Source organism: Dermacentor variabilis, chromosome 3, assembly GCF_050947875.1.
Source record: "Dermacentor variabilis isolate Ectoservices chromosome 3, ASM5094787v1, whole genome shotgun sequence".
Taxonomy (NCBI): Eukaryota; Metazoa; Arthropoda; class Arachnida; order Ixodida; family Ixodidae; genus Dermacentor; species Dermacentor variabilis.
In genome coordinates this window covers 47,087,643-47,110,608 of record NC_134570.1, presented here as the reverse complement: position 1 = coordinate 47,110,608, position 22,966 = coordinate 47,087,643, and the positions used below count along the sequence as shown (strand labels likewise).

Genomic DNA, 22,966 nt, shown 5'->3' with positions numbered 1-22,966 from the left:
CTTTATCCTCTTTTCATTTGTCGCGTTTATAGTACTCTCGTCACTTCCCTCCATCCCGCGCTCTTTGCTTCGTAGGTTTTTTGTTCTTAGCTGTTAGCCACTTAGCGCGACTTGGGAAGACGTGTAGTGTGCGCTTCTTCTGTTGCGAGTACTCTCTGACGACTCAAAGCCCAAAATGCCAACTCTTACGATCAACACAAATCTCCCCGCAAGCAGCATTCCGAACGACTTTCTGAAGACGACAGCGAACGTTGTGGCGGCCTCTTTGGGAAAACCGCTCTCGGTATGATAACGGCACCGAATGCCGGTCGAGCGTTTCAACAACCTTTTTCCAACCTGCTTTTAACGAGCCTTTCTTTTCCCTTTATATTCTAATATTTTTACACGTGGTGTATGCAATCAGCACTACGCCAACTCATGAAAGTTCAGCGCTGCGTTGTTTTTCACTTTTGAAACCATTCGATTAGGGCGGCGGTCGGGTTCAGTCAATGCCATCAGTTAATCGCTGAGCGGGGTCTAAAAATGATCTACTTTTGGGAGATGCCTGTCAATTACATCCACTTGGTTTACATAATAGGTAATCGAGAACCGAACTCGTAACTAAAGCATGATACTTATGCTTAACGGAATAACTTGTGTAAACGACTACACCTGTTATCGCGAATGCTGTCGTGCGTTGCTAGGCGCTTGAGATTACTGGCAAGTCTTGCTTCTTTTCTTAATTCTGTGTGGTGAAAAGGCTCACTCGCTCAAAGCAGTCGCAAGATTGCGGCAGACAGCAGTAAATGGTCGCAAGCGTTGCCTAGTCTAGGAGTCGCAGCTGTGTATCGCAGAGCGATAAAAACTGCGCGCATTTCAATTCTCGATTCCCTAGCTCCTTCCAAAGAGGAAGCTCGTTCAGTACCGTGAGAACTAAATGCGTTATTTGTTGCGATATAGTGCCATTCGACCAAAGTGCCCAATCGATAATAAAAATTGGCCTTTATAACCCCCCTCCCCCCCCCCATTGCATGCCTTCACATGTCCGTAATGGATGTGTTTTCTTTTGTTTCAGTATGTTGTGGTGCACATCAGTCCTGGCCAATTGATGTCATTTGGAGCCACTGACGAGCCATGTGCCATTGCAAACCTGTACAGCATTGGCTGCCTCTCTCCAAAGGAGAATAAGAAGCATTCAGCTGCTCTTTTTGAGCACATTGAGAAAGTATTGGGCATCAAAGGGAACAGGTATGCACTACATGCGATAAATATTACCGTTTTCCCCCTGTTCCTACTGACACGTACATTGTTCCAAGTTTTCACAATATAAGTATCCTCTGCAGAACCTCCAAGGCAACGAATTCAAATGACGGGTGCCCACCTTTTTGTGCAGACAAGCAACCAATGCAAAGTTTCAGTTTGACAGCAGCAGATATTTAATACAGGGCACAGTTACCACACGATACTTTTCCTAAAATTCTAGGTGGCGTCAGCAATGTAAGCTTGACGACCTTTACCAGTTCTACCGAATGCTGAATTTTAGAGCTCTTTTTTTAAAATCTTCAGATTACTATATAGATCAGTTCTTGACCCCATGAAAGCCTACTTGGTTTATGTCCATTTTTGTTGTTGAAAAGACCGGTTCTCGTATATCTGTCAGTGGTGCCTGTTCTCATACAAGACTTGTGAGTGCATCGGAACAACTTGCAATTTCATTTCAGAATGTACATCAACTTCATTGACCTGCCAGCAACAGATGTGGGCTACAGTGGCAAAACTTTTGCTGGATGAAGCTCCTGTTGTGGCAAAACGGAGAGAAGTCTGCGTATCTCGGATTTGAATAAACATTCACGTTCTGTTGCGAGTAGATTTTCCATCTTTGAAGCACTACTCACATGCATGACATCAGTTAAGCTACGCAACGAGGAATGATCTCATTTGGCTTTGGTAAAGAAGTAGATGGGAAAATTCTGCGCCCTGCAACAATAGGTGCACACTAATAACAGTGCTCTCTTTCTTGTTATCAAAATCGACAGCTCTGTGGCACGGACAATAAGAGCACAACAGCGTCGGACAAGAAGAGTCCTTATACACCTGCCGCGTTAGCTTAGTGGCTATTATAGAGGCTAGAAGCACAGCTATACGGCTATGATGTATAGCGCTGCTAACACTTTAAAAATCTTTACGAACTACGTGTTCTGATGAACTTTACTGATCAAGCCAGTAACTAAGCGCGTTTACGCCTCACAATCGCCGAAAGCTCTGTTTATCAGAGTTTCACGACAGCTACCATATTTCTATGGGTAAGCTCGAGCACAGTAAACATCAGCGCGACGGAACCGGAAATCGAGTACCATATGGTTTGAGCGCATGCTCAGTTAGTGCGAGGACAGCCATAGTTGCCGTCAGTTATTGTTCGCGTGAAGAGGAACGATTGATATCGTCTGAATGGCAGATCAGCAGTCGGCCCTGTTGCTACGAAAACAGCTAAACGGTAACGTTCATAACTTCTGCAATCCTTTCATGTGTCGCAAGCCGGGGTGCACTGCTTACTTTCCGCCCGGCCCGTTCCGGTCAGCAGTGTGCCGCCTCGATTTTAACTGCTTTCTTTTGTCCTCGCTTCCCAAGGCTATGTGCTGCGTCCGCAGGATTCGCCTTGCGTAGCGTGCGTCTTCACGTCGCTTGCCCCTTTACCACGCGTTTTTAGGGCCGTGAAACAGTTCGACATTTCGCGTTTAGCTCGTTTCCGCCGCATCAGTTCTTTTAGAAGAGAAGAAAAAAAAAATTACCCCCCTTCCTCCCGCAAGTCGACGTTTTCCCTCTCCGCTTTTGTTCATTACTTTTTCGCCGCGGGCCAACCGTAGCTTTGGTACCGGCGCACTCGATGAAATTTTTTTCTCTCCTTTTGTTTCGGCAGTGCTGCCCGTGGTCCCTTACTTCAAATGGCGCGTAGATAGCTGCGCACCTATCAATCTGTTGAATGTCAGTGGCAGTACGCTTTCTTGGTTGCGCAATAACCACCGCTGCTGCGAAGTGAGAAATGCTTTTGAAATCGCGAGCTCACTCGCGCGCCTCTAATGGTCTTCCGTCCTGGAGCAATGACGTTTACACTGTATTGACCCTGCTGCTTTCTTTTTATTGTCTGTATCCGCTGCAGTATAACCTCCTCGCGCTGTAAACTCGCTTCGTTGGGGCCTTAAATTAGTAAATGCATTTTCACTTCTGCTAGCGTTCGCTTATGACGCATCTACCCGGCGTGAATGATCTCCCTTATGACGAAAGCTGTGAATGCCCGCTGCGCAGGTCACACAATGCGCATAACTAGGTGGTGCGTCTATTGCTTGCTCTCTCCGTCGTTTTATCTTCCGATAGCGTCGAATGAAATGCTTTCAACGCGCGGGAAGGGCCGTGTTGTTGGTCGCACTGACGCCATGCAATGGCACTCCTTTGCAGCAGCGCTTGCGCCTTCTCATCCACTGGCGCGGATTTGTTGTTGAAAAATAAAGTGTTGATGCTATTTGAGTGTATCGTTTATGCGTTGGTGCGCCCTTAAGAACCCCATATTTTAGCACCACTTTCGGCTTGTCATTAGCGGGACATCCTGTGGAGTGTCTCGCTTGGGACGTGTCGCAGGCGACAAAAGCCTCACGCGTTTTAAAACTCGAGTTACGTGTTTCATATGCGGCACTCTCTTAACGCCAAAGATTGTAGCTTATTCAGAACATGCTATTTCTGTTTGCAGAGCTGAAGAAAAATCCCGTGGAAGGCTTCTCTGCCGGGCTAATAGACGACAATGACATCTACAAGTGGGAGGTGCTCATTATTGGCCCACCTGACACATTGTAGTAAGTGCATGTAAATTTTTTTACGCCCATGTCAATTTGTTCTCTTATTTGTCTGGTGTAGCTGTGGGTGCAGATTTCCTTATCGGGAAGCTGACAAGCCTTGATCACGAGTATACTTGCGTGGACTAAAAATTAAATGACCAATGTGCGGTTCATAATGCAAGGACGAAGTGTCACTAAATAGCACATTATCTTTTTTAATCTTCCATGTTTAGGCATTGCTGTTAAACATGTAGTGACCAAACTGGGCATCTGAATACATATTTATGCAGAAGTGTGGTACTTGGAAATGCTGCTTTAGGCTGTTCAAACTTCAGTGCAGAATATGGACAAATTTCTCTGACAGTGACTAAACAGTTTCAGTTCTGGGACTGCAGAGTTTGTATTTTGCAGGTTTCTTTTAATGGGGGGGTGGGGGAACTCTAAGCAAGTAGAAGTCATGTCTTAAGTTCTGTCACACGCTCATGATGGTGTCTTCCATTTAGGTTTGAACACTTGGGTGACTTGCAGTGTACCCCAGCTTGGCTTTGACTTGACATCCCCATTCCTTTTATGTATAAGAGATGTCATATCTGTGCTTTGTGGTACAATCACCTGTTGCATTAAACTCTGTTCAGAGATCTCCACGCACAGCATGCACTATCTTGTCGTATCTCTATTCCACTGTTGGTTGTGCATGTGCTATTTAGGTATATGGTTTTGTGTATTCTCTTAGTGGACGACTTAATAGCTAACTGGCAGTCTTGGTGTGACTAAGATGGTAATTTTACTTCCATGTTTCAACTTTCGAGCAGAGCGGTATGTGTTAGGTGTGAGGTTACATAAGCAACAAAGTAATAAGCTTGTAGTTAGTGGATAGACATAATGCGACTGTTTTTAAGGTCTGCTGTACCTTTTGCAAAAGTTCCCCGGACTAAGTATATGGGTTAGACTATTGATGCATTGTACTAAATATGAACATGCCACACTGCCTTTTTGCTTGCATTGCTGACAGTGCTGGAGATTTCTGGTTGGGATGCCTTGACTGACGCCAACTCAGTGCGTCTTCCTTCCAAAGCAACCTGTTTGCACCTTAGACTGTGTTTATTAAATTTAAGCTGCTGTAAATATGCTTTTATTGTCCAGGCTAAGTCTGATGGTGGCTGTTCATAAAACCATATCACTATGTTTGCTGACACTAGTTTACCATCTGGATTAACAGGGCAATACGAGCCCAGATCTATCAATGCCATTGGATCAACCCAGCATTTACAATCACTGTACTGTCACTCATCTGGAGTGGTTGTGAGTGCTTTGCCATTAGAAATTCTGTCTGGATGTATAGCATGGCTTGAGAGTATCTTGGGCAGCTTTTAGTACATTCATTAGTTATCTCGGAGCAATATGCAATATTTTAACCTGTATTTAACCAATATTTTAACCAATATTTTAACCTGCAGGTTAAAATATGCAATATTTTAACCTGCAGTGCCTGCACTTGGGTGTGATGTATTTTTCTACACTATGCCCTCGTAGGCATGACAGCTAAATCCGTCATTTTATTTAAAGGGACCATAGCCCTCTTCTACCAGTATAAAGCATGAAGCTGTATTTAATATGAAACTTGTGGCATGTGTAATCTGTGGTTTTGTCATTAATCAGTTAGCAGGTTCCATGTCCTTGGACAGCTTAGTGGAATTTTATTAAAACAGTGCCTACAGTTCACACAAGTTAAACCCTGTTACCCGTCGCGATGGCATAGTGGCTTTGGCATTGTCCTGCAAAGTCTGAGGGTGCGGGATCAAATCCTGGCTACAGTGGCCACATTTCAGTGGGTCAAAATGCAAAAACCACATTGTACCTAGCATTAGTTGCACGACAAACAACCCAGGTGGTCAAAATTCATCAGTAGTAGTATCCCACTACAGTGTGCCTCATAATCATATTGTGGTTTTTGCACACAAAACCTCAGATTTTAATTTTCAGTCTAGCCCTATTGTCAGGTTTAACCTGTGCTTCACCACAAAGCCTCTGTGCACATTTGTAAAACATGGAAGCGTCAGTGTCTGTAGCCAATGGTATGACACAGATGTTGTCTGGTCAGTAATTGATAACATGTTCCATTGTGGTCACTGAGTCATGTCTTGCCTAGATGATTAAGGTTTATGAATTGCATATATGTTTGTTGTGGAGAAAGTCCTAATGCAAGCTGCTAAGTGAGAGAATTGTGCAGTTTTTCATTAAAGTGCTGGCACCATGAGAAATCTGATTCAATCATAGCATGCTGGACTTCTTTGACTGTCAGTTCTCGCTAAGCCACTTTCATTGTTACAGCTTTTATTGTGACATGTAAACACTCTGATCCACTTCGCCATTTTTTTTCTTTTTAGTGAGGGCGGGTTCTTCAAGGCACACCTGTACTTCCCAAAGGAGTATCCGCTACGTCCTCCGAAGATGAAATTCATTACAGAAATATGGCACCCAAACAGTAAGTATGGGCATTACAAACTTAACCTTTGTACACACTGTAGGAGCTGTTGTAATCCGATTTGTCAGAAGCTGGGAACAGGCATACTGTTGCAATTTTTTAGTTTGCCCAATTCTGACAAATCCAAGATATAATGTGGTCTCATTTTTCATTGATTCAGTGTAAGACAGTAATCTGTGCCTGAACCTAACAAGCAGCTGCTTTTTGTGATAAACTAGCATGCTATTGATCTTTATGAACAGAAAGTAATGAAACTTTCAGCATTTGCATAATGAAAATTTGTTGACTATTGTGGGGGATGTGCACCGTCATCGTCAGTGGTGTGGGGCATATGCGTGTGGTGCGTGCCCCAAACTTAAATGTTTGCATGTTCTTTGTCAGGTAGCTCTTTGTCACTGTCAGAGGATCATGTGTCATTGTGTATTCCCCACCGCATTTCTTGAACAACTTTGCAACAGTTGCAAATAGGGCGGTGGCTTATGTCCCGACCAGCCACTTGTGTTTGTCCACTCGTGTTCGTCCAGAAACAAGCAATATGTGATTGTTTCTGGAATGCGATAAACGTGTGACATGGCTCTTTTGCCACTATCTTTAAGAATGTAAAATAACCCTTGTGCACAAGTTTTTGTAATGAGTGACACTACAGCAGGGCCACTTTAAAATGGAACCATGTTGCTGTATTGGGATGGCAGTGTTACATACAGTCAACGACTGAATTTTCGGACACCCAAATTTTCGGAGATGCCTGATATTTCGGACGTCTTTGCAGCACCGCCACGAGCCCCATAGAATCAATGTATAAGGACATCTGAAGTTTCGGACGCTCGAACCCCCCGGCGTCCAATTTTCCGGACTTTTTGACGCGACGGAAGGTCCTTTGGCTCCTCGCGCAGCGCCCTTGCGAAGGAAATCGACTTGCAGTCGAAGCATATCACCGCTTTGAACCACAACTAGCCGAATCTAGCCGTCACACACCTATTTGGTCTGGCCACGCTGGCTATGTTCATCGCCGCAAATGGCCGCACTTCCGCTTCCGGCGGAGTTTCCGGAGCGGCGCTATTTCGTTTGTTTGCGCAGGCCACGTTTTGGCTAGCATGGTGTGTGGTTGTGCTGCTGTGTCAAGCAACGTTACGTTGGTGTCAAGTGTGCTCTGCGACACTAGGCCTAGGTGCTTCGACGCTTGCCAGCGAACTCCACTGTTCGCAACTTGAGGATTTCGCTTGCCTTCGATGGCCCCCACTCCGTCTTCGTCGTCCTCGCCGATGGCATCGAAGTGCAGAAAGCAGTACCGTACCCACGGAAATAACTTTTGAACAGTTTGTTGACGCTAACAACGAGCTCAACTTCTGCGCCGAACTGACTGACGAGGGAATAGTCCGTCAGGTTGTGGGGGATTCAGAAGACTTCGATGTTGAAAATGAGGAGCCAGTGCATGCGCCGCCTACAAGCGCCGAGTTGACGCGAGCACTGTTGACTTTTTCATCGGTGTACAGTGCTGACATGACCCTTGCTTAGATCGAGGCGAATATGATCGCATGCAACCGGAACGCCGTCCAAACAACAATCAACAAGTTCAAGCCACTGCAGCAATAACACTGGCTGCCCGACAATACACATGTACAGTCGACTCCCGTTAATACGAAGTTCACGGGGACCGCAAAAAACTTCGAACAAAACGAACTTCCAATTAAGCACAAAACACAAAAAACAGCACTTTATTTGTGGCGAAATCGAGTATTTTCTCTAAGAAAAATAGTCGGTCATCTTGCTTTGCTTCTTCTTGCCGAATCGCGCTGCTGAAAACAAGTTCTGCAGGCTGTAGATGTGGCGGAACGCTTCTTCCGCGTTGCCTTCAGCAGCAAAGAAGCGCTCCGCGAGAGCAAGGCCCGCAGCTACATCGGCAGCCTTAGGTTGCGGCTCGCCTTCAACGTCATGGTCGCTTCCTGGGGCCGAATAATCTCTACAAATTCGCTATCTGTCAGCGCACCGCGCGTTTCGACTGCCTTGTCTACGGCTACGTAATCTTCAAAATTGACGTCCCCGAGAGCATCACCAAAATCAGTGCCGTCAAGCTCGCTTGTTGACGCTTCTTCCGCTGAAATTTCAGAGGCATCCTCCGAAGAAGCTGCCACAAAACCGCAAGCCCTGAAGCAGTTTGCAATTGTTTCTTGCTTCACACGATCCCATGCTCGCGCCAACATGTGGATGGCACTAAGCAGGCTCACCTTGTACTTTGTGGAGCTATCCATACACAAAATCATGCGCTCGAGGAGGTGCCGCCTGTACAGGACTTTAACATTCTTGATAATGCCTTGGTCCATTGGCTGCAAAACAGCCGTTGTGTTTGCAGGCAAAAATGCGAGGCGTATCGCACTCAAGGCTGGCACATTCACGTGAGCACTGCAGTGATCGACAAGGAACAACACCTTGCGGTTCGAAGCAGCAAACTTGCGGTCCAATTTGCTTATCCAGCTCTTGAAGATTTCGGCCATCATCCACGCTTTTTTGTTCGCCTCATAGTCCACAGGCAGTGTCTTCATGCCTTTAAAACATCTCGGCTTCGCGGCTTTCCCGATCACAAGTAACCGACATCGTTCCGTGCCAGTCATGTTTGCCGCGATCAGCACCGACACTCTCTCCTTGCTGCGTTTGCCCCCCCGCACAGTCGTCGTCCTTGAATGTCAGGGTCTTCTTTGGTAGAAGCCAATAGAAGAGTGCCGTCTCATCTGCATTGAAGATGTCTTCTGGTCTGTATTCGGCGAGATGTTCACGCAGCTTTCCATCCTTCCACGTGGCGCATGTTTCCTGGTTAACGGACACCTTTTCACCACACACGTTCTTGAAAACCAGGTCATGGCGATCTTTAAAGCGCGTCAGCCATCCATCTGACGAAACGAAGTCATCGATCCCCAATATTGCTGCAAGCGTTCGGGCTTTCATCGCAACGATGTCTCTGCTGAGAGGAAGTTAGTTGCTCCTGGCCTCCCTAATCCAAACCAGCAGAGCCTTCTCCAACTCTGGGTAAGCGCCGGTGCGCATTCGCTTCCGAGAAGTCTTGAACTTGTCGTTCTCAAATGCATCCATTATTGTGCGCTTGTTCTTGATGCAGTTTGAGAGCGTGTTCGGCTTAATCCCGTACTTCCGCGCTATGTCTTGTTTGGCGGCACCTCCCTTCTCAACTTCCTTCAAAACCTCGACTTTCGTTGCCAGGTCGAGTGTGCGATAAGAGCCACGGTTTGCCATGGCTATAAACTGCGCGACTAGGTACAGTCAATTCCGAATCACCCGTGGAACAACCTAGCCTACGAACTACCCGCACAAAGGCGCTCGACCAACACATGCCTCGACATACGCTGCGCACGCTGCAAGACTAATCTCGCACAATCTCGCCACTGCCAGTATGCAGCGCTGCGTGCACCTATGGCACCCGCGTTGCCTCCGCGATCAGCTCCGGCCACGCGCGGCAGCCGTGCATGGCCTCCGGCGGGAGCCGCTTCGCCTCCCGCCGGAGTTGATCGCGGAGACCACAGCAGCCGTAGCAATGAATAATCGCGCCGCTCAAAGAAGGATGGCGTTGCGGGCGGCTGCGGTGGCGATGACGCCAACGCGGAGCAGGGAACTGTTGCAACACTTGAAAAATTGCACATTCTACCAAACAATGATGGTCACCTCGAGGATCCCGGCTGAAAATTAACTTCCAATTAAACAATATTACTGGATGAGGACTTCGAATTATCGAGCGATTTCTTCTATAGGATTACATGCAAAACTGACGGGACCAGCACTTCACTTCTAATTAACCGAAAATTCCAATTAAGCGGCTTCGAATTATCGGGAGTCGACTGTACATAATAAACCGGCAGTCGGCTGCATACAGAGTTTTTGAACGCCTCTTGTTATAGCACATTCATTGATGCTTTGGCAGGGTTTCGGAAGATTGGTACTTCACCCTTTACCTCTAGATCCGAGAAAAAAAGAAAAAAAAAGTGCTGTTTTTTGCATGCATTCATTTTTTCGGACTGCCTGAATTTTCGGACGTTTTTATGTTCCCTAGAGGGTCCGAAAAATCGGTCGTTGACTGTAATATGTGGGCTGTTGGCGATGGCGTGAATGATGCGCGCTGCCCCAGGCATTGTTTGTGAACTGGCGCGTGGTGTGCCGCGGGTTCTATGTGCATTAGCACGCACGCAGTCTTGTCCATACTTTGAGTGTGCCTGAATGTATGTGAATTAACTTCCAACACAACAGATTTTGGCCTTGTCTTATTGACTTCCATTTCTGAAAACAAATATTTTCGCTTAGCTTGGTATGATATGCGCTCAGCAAATGAACAGAAGAGAGAAATGCATGACATGCACATGACTACTAAGCAACACAAAAGTTCACAGACAGTGAAATAACACAAGAAAATAAATAAAACTCAAGGAAACGCGAAGGCCATTTCATGCGCACACGTATAAAATATTTTTATATGATGCTCTAAAGACCAAAGTGTAGAACTTCGGATATGCGTGCCGAGAGTTCTGATATCCTCACTAAGGTAATGCACAAAACTGGACGACGTATATGACATAGTTATGACAACTAAAGAAAGGGAAAATTCACTGGTAATGGCAGAAACAATGACACGCAAAATACCTATTAAATAGAGTAAAATGCTAAGATTGCTTTATTGATAGCCATACAAAAAAAACAAGAACTTACTTATAAACCTGCACGAAAGCTTATGAAATGCTAACATGTTCATTAATACTGAAAAAAACATGAAAAAGACATTGCAGAACAAAAATACAATTGCACTAAAAATGTAAATACACATTATCACATTCTTTTGCACTTGGCCACAACTTCAGTAATGGTGGCAAGGGGAAGCAGGAGGTAGTCGGCTTTGGAGCAGCACATGGGAAAAAATTGCAGAAAGGCCTATTCTTCAATCAGTGACCAGGTGAAATAAGACAACACGACTTGTCTTTCACCGCGAATGCAATGCTAAGCAGTAAAATTCTGTCACTTAAGGCACTAAGTCATGGCTGCCGAGCACTCCTTTGTGTAATAAACACGAACTGCAAGAACCTGCACAGAAGATACTTGCAGTGCTCATGCTTTCCCGAAAAAAAAGCATATCATGCCTACACATAAGGTTGTTTGCCTGGTTTTCCCATCGGCAATTACTGTGATAATACATAAACACGAACAGTAATTTTTCAGCTCTTAGTATGTTTGTAGAACCGTCACGCACAGAAAAAGCACTGAGGGCGGGATGGAAAGCTGGGCGAGTTACTGAAGTTGCAGAATGAGTCTTGGCACAGAAAAACGCAAGTGCTAGACCAGGCGACAATGAGGAGGAACATCTATTTGTCAGGTTTCTCTACCGGTAAGAGAGAAGTGTAGCACAATCAAGGCACAATGACGTCTGCATAGGGCCGTGTTCGTGTACATATGTGTCTTATGTCCTTGGGTCTGCGCGCTCACCTGTTGTTCTTAGGCACTCGGAATAACCTTGCACTGCTTGCCTTTGAGGTATTCGTACACCACTACACGATGCATGAGCGGTGCGAGTCGCGAAACGGGTCAAACATCGCGAAGCACAAGCACACAGCTATCGAGGACCACGAAACTGACGAAACTGCCCATGCCGGTCAACACACACCAGCGCATGCTTCCCGATAATGAAACATGAAACTTCATGCAGCAGGTTAAGCTGGTGCCGGGCTAACACACGCGCGCGGACGCACTCGAAAGTGAGGGAGTTGGGTGGGAGGGCAAGAGGAGAGAAAGGCCTCCTGGATCTAGGAGGCCGTGCAAGGGAAGCGGAGTTGCTTTCCCGCCCTTCTGACAGATGGTGCCAATTACCTCTGCCACCAAAGTGGCAGTTTCCAAGCCCGGGTATAGCCGTTTGCATTCCTGCCAACTGTCACAAATCCTTCACGGAAATTAATAATTTGAGCTCGTCCTGTGATATTCAAGTTATGTTGTTCTTCAAAAATAGATTTTATATAGAAAATGTCTTTTATATGTTGAAGGGCAGGGGTGTGGCATAATTGCAAAGTATACATACAAAAAAGTTATGGTATATTACTCGTGTTGCCTTGCTGTAGCTTGTGACAGTGTTAGCTGTCATTTGCCAGTGGGGTAGTCTCCTTGCTTTGAGCAAGTTAAGCCAAGTTCCTGAAGCAGGCCGACTTAGCAAACGCAAAGTTGCTAAAAAGTCATTGCAATCTAAAAACAATGGGTAGCTTGTCAGTGTGTGCCGTTCCAAGTTTGCTGCTACTTGTGTACTGCATCTAAAGGTAAATCATTGTTAAATGTGCCCAAGCATTTGGGCCATGGAAGCACTAAAAGAAGTGCGTGCTATTTCCCCTTCCCCACATTTTGCCTTGGTGTGTGTTTGCAGAATCTTAAAGTTCACAAGTTGGCTGGTATGCATTTGCCAACCATGAGCACCTGTCGTACTAGCTGAAGAAAGCCTTTACCTTTAAGTTTTGCCTCTTATGTTAGTGCAGGTGCCTTCTTGGGAAAGTAAGGATAGCACGAATAAACCTATGAACTTTGTCACTTCTGACCTCTAATGTCGCTGCCTCATCTTTTGCAGTTGAGAAGAACGGCGATGTTTGCATCTCAATCCTGCATGAGCCGGGGGATGACAAATATGGCTATGAGAAGGCAAGCGAACGTTGGCTTCCTGTGCACACAGTGGAAACCATTCTCATCTCTGTCATCTCCATGCTGGCCGACCCCAACGATGAGTCCCCTGCGAACGTAGATGCAGCGGTGAGTGACCTGTGCAGTTTACAGGTTGGCAGAATAAGCCGCGGCTCACTCAGTCACCCATATTTTGGCAGGCTATGTACTCGCAACACGCACTCGTCGGCACTCGCTCGCTTGCACAGTTGCTTCTGTTCACGCTTACCGGCTCCCACTCATGCTCACCACTCTTGTCCTCTCCCGCTCACCAGCCCTCACTTGCATACATACTCGCGCAGGGATCTGCCAGAAATTTTTGAAAGGTGGACATTCTGCAACGAAGAGGGGTGGGGTGCGGGGGAACAAAGCCTCCTCGTGCATGTTTCCGCCGACCAGGTTAACCCTTTAGGTGCTGTGTGCACACTTGTGTCAAAGAGTGTCAGTGGTGGAACACCTGCAGCAATTGCGCCAAACCGGGCCGAGAGCGACCGTGTGCTCCGTCCTGCACCAAAATGGCATTTTAGCGGAAAGTTGCGCCAGCTCTGCACCAAGACAAGCATAAGAGGGAAACCTTCCGTCTATCAATCTTTGCAGCTTCCAAAACTGAAATCAAAACCAACAGAACACTGAGAAAGCAGAGGCTCATCCATAGTTTCTTTATGGCCCTGGCGGAGTCGACCGGTTCATCATTCACGCATTTTTCTCTGACGGGCGTGCAATGTAGTGCCGCTGTACTGTCTTGCTGGTGCTTCATTTCGGTGTTTAATCCGCGTGGTACAGCGGAGTTTGCAGGAGGAGGATGTCGCATTCTAGAATTAAAGGTTAAACTTTTTCGATGTTTATAGGTGATAGAGCTTTGCAAAAGAGCTGTTGCGATAAGAATTGGACATGGTGCATAGTTCAGAATGGTATTGGCGAACGTGGTGCAGATGCAGAGCCGCCATGTTTGTGGACGCAAAACTTTTGCGTCGAGTTTGTGTCGCTGTGCTCCTTTGGTGCGTGCAGGCTGCTTGGTTTGTCTTGAAGTCGTTCGCGTAGCATTCGACAGATGGTAAGCGCGATCATAATTAGCTAGACTTGGCACATGACACATTGCCGCGGCAAGTTCGGGGTGTGATCATTACATGGGAAATTGAAAAAAAATTGCATTTTGACGACAACATTCAGGGGTGCGATCGTTATGCGAGTGCGATCATTATGCGAGTAAATATGGTACTCGTCACTGGCTTGCACGAGAAAAGCTTATGTCTGTCAGCCTTGCATGCTTGCCGACATCCTTCTCCAAGGCATCCAAGTGCTCCACGTAGTGCAGCGGAAAGTTCCTTGTGAAAATGAAGCCCCGGAGTGACTCAATCATATGCTGGACCTCCTGTAAGGACATCGTTGAGGCAGCCTGTCCTACTGCGTCATCGCTGCCATTGCCGCCGTCGCTATTTAATGCAAGCATGTTTGTGACGATCGTCTCGCCGGTTAGAAACACTTAGTTTCCAAATCCATGGCCGTGCATTTTCTTTTCACCGGCAACGTTGTGCATTGCCGGTAAGCAGTGGGCAGATCAGCCATCTTCAGTTTCAGTGGCGAGTCAAGTGAGGCTGAGAAACCGCGTGGCCAGGAACGATTTCAACGTGAGCGATTAATCTGTTTGCAGAACTGCGCTGAATGAGGATCCAGCAAGCAACGTGAGCATTCTGCTTGCAGCGCAGTTGGCACGGTCCATTCGTGTTTTGGAGGGTGGCGCAGTGTAGAGCTATGGGTGCAGCCCATTCGTGTTCAAAGGGGTGAAAGGGTGGCGGCTGTTGGAGCAGCAGCTCATCGTGCAGCAGCTTGAATTTCTCGTTTTCTTTTTTCTTTTCAAGGATTTCTCATTTCAAAACATTTCAGCTAGGACACTCAGCAGCCAGACTTCGTTACAACCGATAATGCGGCATCGGGTCATTGTAGTAAGCGGGTTATTTAACCATAGAAAACAACAAAGTTGATGGTGCAGCAGCTTCTCATTGTTATAACCGATAAATTGTTAAAACCGGTATCGCTATAAGTGGGTTCGACTATAGTACAGGCATAGGTCAGAACTACAGTGAATATGAATAACATTAATGAACGTCTTAGATTGACGAACTTTTCAGAAATATCCAGCCGACTTCTTATGGTTTCATTGTAAAAACATTTCAGTACTACAGACTTCAGAATGAGGATCTTTATTCACTTTCTCTGTCAAATTAACAATGCCTCAGTACTACAAACTAATATTCAGAAATCTGGGGATCCTTCAGTTTTCGTGCATCTTTCACGGCAGCCGAAACAGCAGCCTTGCAGACAAGGTGCAGAAAGTGGATGCTGCAGCAGATGGGTTCGGAAAACCCGAGAGGGCGCTGAATTAAAAAAAAGAAAATTCCTGAGGTGACAATGCATCGGGTTGTGCGAGCAGATGCTCCGCCCAGGCAAATGTCGCCTGGCAATGGAGGCACATCTCTTCTTTCTTTTGCCTTCTTTCTGCGGCTGTACTAACTACGTAACCTCCATGCTCGCAGAGATGCCACATGGTTGCACTGAGCACTTTCCGGACGTTGGCGCTTGCGCTTTGGAATAGTTCGCCTCGAGTTAGACAGTTGCGCGGTGTCTTCGCCAAGGAATGTGAAAACAAAGAAGAATTATTCTTCTTTGGAAGTGGCATGGAGCTTCTTTTTTGTCAGTCATTTTCTCAGTGTCAGCGTCTGCTTTGCATGCGTCACTCTTACTATACGGTGTTTCAGTGGTGTGTGGCGATGGAATCTATGGAAAATAGCAACAGCGCGGGCCGAGAGCCAACAGCAACATTTTCGTGGATAGCTCAAACGGTGACAACTTATGAACTGATGAGTGGATGGGCGGAATGGTGAATGTCACTCTAATGACCTCTCAGAATAACGAACAATTTTTGGCAGTGCCGCATGATTTGTTATATGGAGATTTGACTGTATTATGAAGTGCTAATGTGGTAGAGTGCATTTTCCTTTACACACTTCACAATACAAGAAAGTCTGTTTAAACTGACCGTTGCTAATTATGAAAATTAGATAATTTGGACTTGCGCTATGGTCCTGGCAAGCATATGCATTATCCAGTGGCATCAAATTCTTGTTAATTTGTATGTATTTTGCCATGCACTGTTTAATTTTGACGAAAGTCCCCCCATGACATCTGCCAGGTGCGTTAATCATGGGGCTTTAGGAAATAAAGTGACGGAGCTCACATCAGCATAGTAATGGCAGGAGTTGTACAGGAGCAACATAAAATTGCTTCACGTCGTCATCTTGCGTTTACCATTGCGCAAGACACTGTGTTGGCTGCATATCTTCATAACTGCAAGGTTGCCATCAATGATCACCCAAATAGGGTGATCACTGTTGGCAGCCTTGCATAGGGTGACTTCTGGGCAAAATATAAGCGAGGGTTCTCATTTCTGAATTTCAGCATTTGAGCAAAGGCGTGTTGTTCACCTGCAGCAGTTGTGGCAAGCAGTGGTTTCGTTTGGATTCAGTGCAATTTGTGTGTGTGGGGTCGCAAACATGGCAAAAATTGACGAGGAGAAGAGATTGTACTACGGCCTGCGTACTCGTGTTAAACTTGCCAGCTACATCGCAATGGACAATTAGTTGTTAATCAACCAACTCACCGGTGACAAAATAACCAGACTGTATGCGCAGTGGTGAAAAGCACGTCTGCTCAATGAACAAACATGTCTCGCGCCATTCTCGGCACTGAGTAGGGAGTTGTAAGGCCCTCACAGCTGCGATTGCTTTTCAGTCATGGCATGACGAGAGTTGCAGCTTCTGTGCAGACTTCAGGGCAAAGTACAAACGAGAGTTCTAATTTCTGAATTTCAGCAGTTGAGCAGAGGCATGTTGATATGTTGATTTAGTAAGCATTTCATTACTGTTTTCTTGATACCGTATTTACTCGATTCTAAGCACCCTCTCCTTTTTTTTCCGATTGCGATACCCAAAGCGAGTGGGGGTGTTCAGATTTGAAATATCTAAAGGGACTCCCCCCTTTTATTGTAGCTATATCTCTAGAAACAGGTGTGAGAAATGACATTTAGCTTGACAATCATTTGGAAGAAAGATGCCTGGTGAACCCACCGCTATTGTGGGTTCACTAAGCAACGCGCACCTGCGATTCCCGTGAAACTTGCAGAGCGCCGCCTATACCAGGCCCACAGGACAACACACTGATAGTTATCTGGGGTCGCTTTCGGCCCATTTTGGGCAGGGGCTTTGTTTTTGGCGTTCTGTGCAGCCATCTGTTGTTTAGTGTCGCAGCGCAGCAACACAAGACGCGGCCGCCTGGATTAGTGTGCGGCGGGGAAACCCCGCCGTGCATGACGATCCAGGCAGCCGTGCGCAAGAAGTCAGGGATTGGGCCATTGACACCGTGCCACCTCGGGACTCCGATGGCTTTGGCTCGCTGACAGATTAAGCAAGCGCACTTGCAGCCTTGGCTACGTGCTTTTTAGCGAAAAAAATAAAAGGGGTGCTTATTATTGTGCGCAACCTTTTTTGCAAATATTCCTGCAAAAATAGCGGGGAGTGCTTAGAATTGTGAAAGTACGGTACATATGATACTTTGATGTCCAGTTATTTCGAACATTTCTTTTCAGTCCCATGAAACTTCAATTAATGAGGTTTAATGTATTTATGGTAGTGTAATTTGCTCACAGGTGCACTTTTTAGGCTACAGCCCATTTAAAGCAGAGTTCCATGTTGCAGTTTTGAGTAATTGAATGCTGGAAATAAATTTAAATTGTAAGCATTTGTAGTTTCAACAATGCTCTTGTGTGTGTCGCAATTTTATATGGGCTAACCTGTGAACTTCAGTGTTTACAATATTTGGTTTATTTCAGTCTGATTGCCTTCAGATAATCTGACATTTTGATTTTCTTTTTCTTTTCCAGAAACAGTGGAGGGAAAACTATGCTGACTTCAAGCGAAGAGTGGCGCAATGTGTTAGGAAAAGTCAAGAACCTGCCCAAGATTAAATTTTCATTAGTTTAACTTCCGGTAAGATCTCCCTCTTGTTTATTTTTAACAGTTGTAACTATAGCACCAATGTGCTGCCATCTTTAAGCTTGAAATGTAAATGTCTTCGTTCTTGCATAAGGGGTAATGTCCCTTATGTGGGTAGAATTTCCGTGCCATCTGTGCTGTTCAACAGCCTGAAGTTCTCGATTGTATAAACAAAATAAATATGCTTGTGCATGTAGGGGCTGTGCACTTTACGTCTTTCAACAGGCGCAGTAGTGTTTGTACAGTTGAGTTGAGGATTCTATGAAATTGCCATTATTAAGTTGTGGGAAATAGTTGTTACTATTTTCTGACCATACCGGCACGTCCACATTGCACTGTTCTGCCATTTCTGCAGGAGTCGCGTCTGGCAAACCCATATTGTGCGTTGATATTAGTGCTTGATGAAACCTGGGGCCATGTACAGCTGCTGGCCAATAACACAGCATTGACTGCTGAAAATTCTGAATAATTGGGAGTCTGAAATATCGGATTTACCTGAACATAAGTGACTTTATTTCACAAGTGGCCAAAAAGAAAGCTTGTCGACGCATCGCTGTGTGTACACACACACATGTGCCTGCGATCATGTCAGTCTGGTCGACGATTGTCATGTTGTCACTACGGGCAGGCGAAAGTACAGTCAACGCATGCACCGAATCTTTATGTGCTGGTACATAACAGGAGGTGACTGTGCTGCGACAAATGACCGGTGGGCTTCTTCACAACAGTCATTGCTTCCCTCACTTAGCCGGTTCAAACATCGAGCGTGAAGTTGGCGCCACTTGAAGCTGTTTGATGATAGTGAGTGACAAAATTTCATAGTAGGAGTTTGTGAAGTCTCCGAGCACCGTGTCATTATTTAAATAATCATGCTGAATGCAAGGAGCTCACACGACAAGCTTTTGGGGTATAGTGGCTTGGTTCGGCTTGCTCCACCCTGTGAGCATGGCCACTGACTATTGGAATGACTAGGCTTTGCTAGTTTTGGTTTCGAGGAGGTGCTGGCAATATGGCCAGCGACCGTGCTAGTGACATACCAAAGCCAAAATGTCGCCATTTCTGCCCGACTGGGTGGTCAAATTTGCACATAGTCGTGGAGGTGGAGTTTGAATTACCGAATGGCTTGCTGTAATCTGTTAGAAATTTCAGTTGTCCTCGTACATTAACTCTGGGGGGCTGTTGATGGTGCTGCAAAGCCGTCTGAATAATCGAGCGTGTCAGTTCATGGCCAAGGATTCTTTTTGTTGAACTCTAATAATTTATCGCCCGTTGTGCTTGAGTGGCTGATAAAATCAATAGCAAGTGTGGCGTCGTGCTAGCCAATGAAGAGCAAATAGAATGGAAAAAGAATCATCACAAAATATGGCCGCAGATGTATTTTCTAATGGTTCAGTACTGCTTTCTTTCGTTTTCCTTCTATCAGCAGACTCAGTACTGTTCAACCTTTTATCTTTCTAGGTACAGGGAGATTTGCTTGCCCGCACATCCCGTTTCTCAACAAGTATCTGCTGCAAAGAATAAGAAAGGGTTTGAAAAGAGAAAGAGCAAAAAAGAAAAAAAAAAGAAAAATAACTGCACCCCTGAAGCCACTTCGGGACAGTGAAATGTGTGCAGGACAGTTTTTTTTTTTTTTAAAGAGAGGGACACTGTTGGAACACTGTTGACGTTGTAGGTGGGCCTATGGTGTGCCCACGAAAAGCAACAAAAAAAAAAAAGGAAGAAAGAAATTGGGTGGTAGTTTGGGAAATGGCGGACGAGGCGTTCCCTCTGGTGTCCTCGAGGCGCAACTTTGACTGCTCCGGCAACTCCAGTGGCTGCTCCTCTGCACTGAAAGATGAAGCTACGCCGTCGACAAAATTCTTTTTGTACTGCGCTGTCGTTCGCCTGATGGGAGTGGGTGGACCTGCCGCCGTCATTTCCCTTTCCTGCTGCCCCTCGCTCTATTTGAATATGAGTGATAAAAAAAAAAGAAACTGACTGACACTCGCTTGATACTTCTTATGCATGACCTTTTCCCTCCGTTTTTTAAAATGTCATCCGGATTTTTTTCTTTTTTTTTTTTTGTAGAATGGTATGCCCATAAAGTGTGAGTGCGTTGAATGTTCAGTTTTCTACGGCATGCATTTTCTTTTTCCATGCCACAGTTTTCTTTCCCTGTTGTGTGCTTTGAAACTGTATGAAAAAAATACTTTCAGCCTTTGGGTAAAGATTGTAATGTTAAAAATGTGGAAATTGTCAAGAGGTGATGCTATATCTCTTGCTTCAGTGTAGTGTAAAAAAGAAAATTGATTCATTGAAACGCTGTCCTAGCTCTGGGAATGTCTCATATTCTTTGCAGTGTCATTGGTGCTAGGTCAGAGCTTTGTGCAGTTTTGTTCAGGGCTATGAAGTTTTCACTTATGTACAGTATGCTTAAATATTCTGCAGACCATGTGTGAGACACTTGTTAGTGAGTGTCGGCATTGGCAAACTGCTTGCTGCACTTCAGGCACCATTACAAAAGAGAGCGCCTAATTGATATTTAAACAAAGATTAATGCAGAACCGCGAGTTAGAATACCACTCGCTGACGCACATTACGTAGTCTTTGTCTTAAAAAAAGAAAATGTGTTGTAGTACTTTTCACTGTTTCAATCTGGTGTTCCCTTTCATACTGGTGCATACCGTGCATACACAATTGTAACATGTGCAGTTGTCATTGGGCAGCGTTGCATTTGGTTCGTGCATCTGCAAGCCCTACTGCTGTGCCTCTTCCTGCTGACTCTTTTTTTCTTTTTTTTTTTACGGGTTTGCTCAATCTGCGGAAGGAAGCTAATTGTGGTCGAGAATTTTTATTCAGATCTGGCCCAATAACTATCGAAAGGGGCTGGTATTAATGCAGTGCTTTTTCATCCTTAAGCTGAATCATGCTGGCATAGCATGCGTGGAGGCCAGCGTGTCACTGAACAAAGGAGTGGAATCTTCTTTACAGTGACACCTCAGCTAAAAGCATTGGAAAGTGTCAAGTCTACGTTTTTATGTTTCTGATAAAATGTAAGCTTCTTGTGGTTTTCGTTCAAATTTCAGTCTGATTTAGAGGGCTACAAGCAAGGCTTTTGTGCTTATGGCTATCAAATCAGTTGCTGTTAAACACTTTTTTTTTAAATTTACTTCTGTGTGCATATTGGCATTGGGTACTTTTCTTGTGTGCTATTGAAAGAAAGAGACAACGCCTAAATTCAAGAATGAACCTTGACACTAGTCTCGTCCGAGACTCCACCGTGTGGGTGGCAGTGGCACTTGTTGATTGAACCTGTTGGAGTGTTTGTGTTGCTTCTTTGCGATACCTGACCTACAATTTTGTGATCAAGCACTTTCGGCATGCACTGAAGGAAAGTACTGAAATGGAAGGGCATTTCTCAAGCAACACCACTTCATGGTAATTGGCAAGGGGCATTAACGAAGCTCAGTGCCCTCTCCCCAGCTGTTCGGTGGAGTCTATTAACGAGTTGCAGCATGTTTGAATACAGTTGAAAGAGCCATCAGCAGTTTGATAGTCCGGTGAATGCAGTCATTGCCTGCTAATCTGCCTTGTCACACAAGTCTGCTTGGCAACTACACCTTTGCTGCCTGCACTGCGTTGCTAAAATTGCCAGAGTGTAACTGGATAATATTGGAGCTGTATTTGAAAAGTGTAATCAATGAACCTTCTGTTCTTGTTGCCTTCTCCCATGTTCGTTTTGATTGTGTACGAGTGAGCCGTTTCGATACTCCGAGGTTTTTTGGGATGTATTTGTTGCCTTATGTTTACAGCCCTGTGAGAATTTGTGCAACTGCCATTATTATCCCCAATCTTTTTTTTATTTTCTTGTTTGAAGATGCGACTGCAGTTATTAGACACCCTGTGAATTTTTCTCAGCTTTGTACAGTTGACTAAATATATTTTCATCTCTTTAGCTGTTGCATTGTTTTTTTGGTAGTCATAGTTGATGATACGTGAATGATATTACATTGGTTGGCACTAGCAGGTGCTGCATGTATACAGAAAAAAGATCCAAATGGGATTGGTGGGCTTGAAATATCAAAGCAGGTCAGTGTATATATGAAGGGCCTGTTAAGCTAAATGGCTTCGTATGTATGTGTATTGCACAATAGAGGAACACGGTTATGACGACAAGTGCCTTCAAATGGTGGATTCGACCGTACTCTGTTACGGGCACCAAGCAGCATAGCTAAGTTGGGTCAATCAACTTCACAGCCAACAGCATTTCACAGAAGGGAAGACTGCTTGCTCATTGCTTGCACGACCGACACTTCCGTGAAGCTTCCCATCAGTTGTCTTGCAGAGGGTGTCCTGTGGCAGACAATGAAAAAGTGCTGCTTCTGGTTCTGGGTGTTTGTTGGCTGATGCAGCTTATAGCTTTCGTTGAACTGTGGTAATATAGGTATGGGGGGAAAAAACTCAATCGGGACTGCGAAATGCAATCGTGACACCTCTGATGAGCCAGCAGAGGATCTTCTGGGGACTTTGATGACCCATTGGCAGATTTTTGTGGCCAAAATGTTGCATAGGTATGCAACATTACATATGCAATTCATACCGTTGCTAGTGCGCTACCCTGTGATTGGTGTAGCCTCACAGGGTTGTCTTCCTGGCTGCAGGCCAGACAAGCTTCTGGATAAACCACAGGCACACGCATTCCAAATGCCATTTTAAGTTGAGCCCTGTCGCCGATCAACACGTGAACTCAAAATCCGCTTCTGTGGCCACTAGTCTTGTCCAAGAATGGGATCTCGTCTTGTTTGGTGATTAGGCCTGCTAAATTATATTGCTGGTGAGCTTCTTGCGACTGCTTGTCGCCAGCCACTCTTACCGGCCATTGACGAATATTCCATCATAGCCCTACTGTCCACTGCCACTTTGTGGGCAAGCAACGTTGTGGCCCCCTATTTTCTGTAAGTTTCATG

The 22,966-nt window shown here is 45.4% G+C and overlaps 2 protein-coding genes across 2 annotated transcripts; both read left to right on the top strand.

Annotated features, from left to right (window-relative positions):
* The first annotated feature begins 27 nt into the window (after positions 1-27).
* LOC142575521 (macrophage migration inhibitory factor homolog) lies at positions 28-1,846 on the top strand. Its single transcript, XM_075684941.1, has 3 exons — positions 28-283; positions 1,055-1,227; positions 1,701-1,846. Exons 1-3 carry the CDS (start codon positions 176-178, stop codon positions 1,768-1,770), a joined length of 351 nt encoding a protein of 116 aa, XP_075541056.1. The 5' UTR covers positions 28-175; the 3' UTR covers positions 1,771-1,846.
* Positions 1,847-2,335: 489 nt separating this feature from the next.
* On the top strand, positions 2,336-21,954 carry Ube2g1 (ubiquitin-conjugating enzyme E2G 1). Its single transcript, XM_075684940.1, has 6 exons — positions 2,336-2,473; positions 3,722-3,824; positions 6,194-6,291; positions 12,884-13,062; positions 17,909-18,014; positions 19,479-21,954. The coding sequence occupies exons 1-5, from the start codon at positions 2,428-2,430 to the stop codon at positions 17,990-17,992; spliced, it is 510 nt and encodes a 169-aa protein (XP_075541055.1). The 5' UTR covers positions 2,336-2,427; the 3' UTR covers positions 17,993-18,014; positions 19,479-21,954.
* Positions 21,955-22,966: the final 1,012 nt, after the last annotated feature.

Coding starts and splice junctions, on each gene's coding strand:
- LOC142575521 (XM_075684941.1), top strand. CDS start 176: ATGCCAACTCTTACGATCAACACAAATCTCCCCGCAAGCAGCATTCCG. Junction 284..1,054: donor CTTTGGGAAAACCGCTCTCG/GTATGATAACGG, acceptor CTTTTGTTTCAG/TATGTTGTGGTGCACATCAG. Junction 1,228..1,700: donor TTGGGCATCAAAGGGAACAG/GTATGCACTACA, acceptor ATTTCATTTCAG/AATGTACATCAACTTCATTG.
- Ube2g1 (XM_075684940.1), top strand. CDS start 2,428: ATGGCAGATCAGCAGTCGGCCCTGTTGCTACGAAAACAGCTAAACG. Junction 2,474..3,721: donor GCTACGAAAACAGCTAAACG/GTAACGTTCATA, acceptor TTCTGTTTGCAG/AGCTGAAGAAAAATCCCGTG. Junction 3,825..6,193: donor GGCCCACCTGACACATTGTA/GTAAGTGCATGT, acceptor TTTTCTTTTTAG/TGAGGGCGGGTTCTTCAAGG.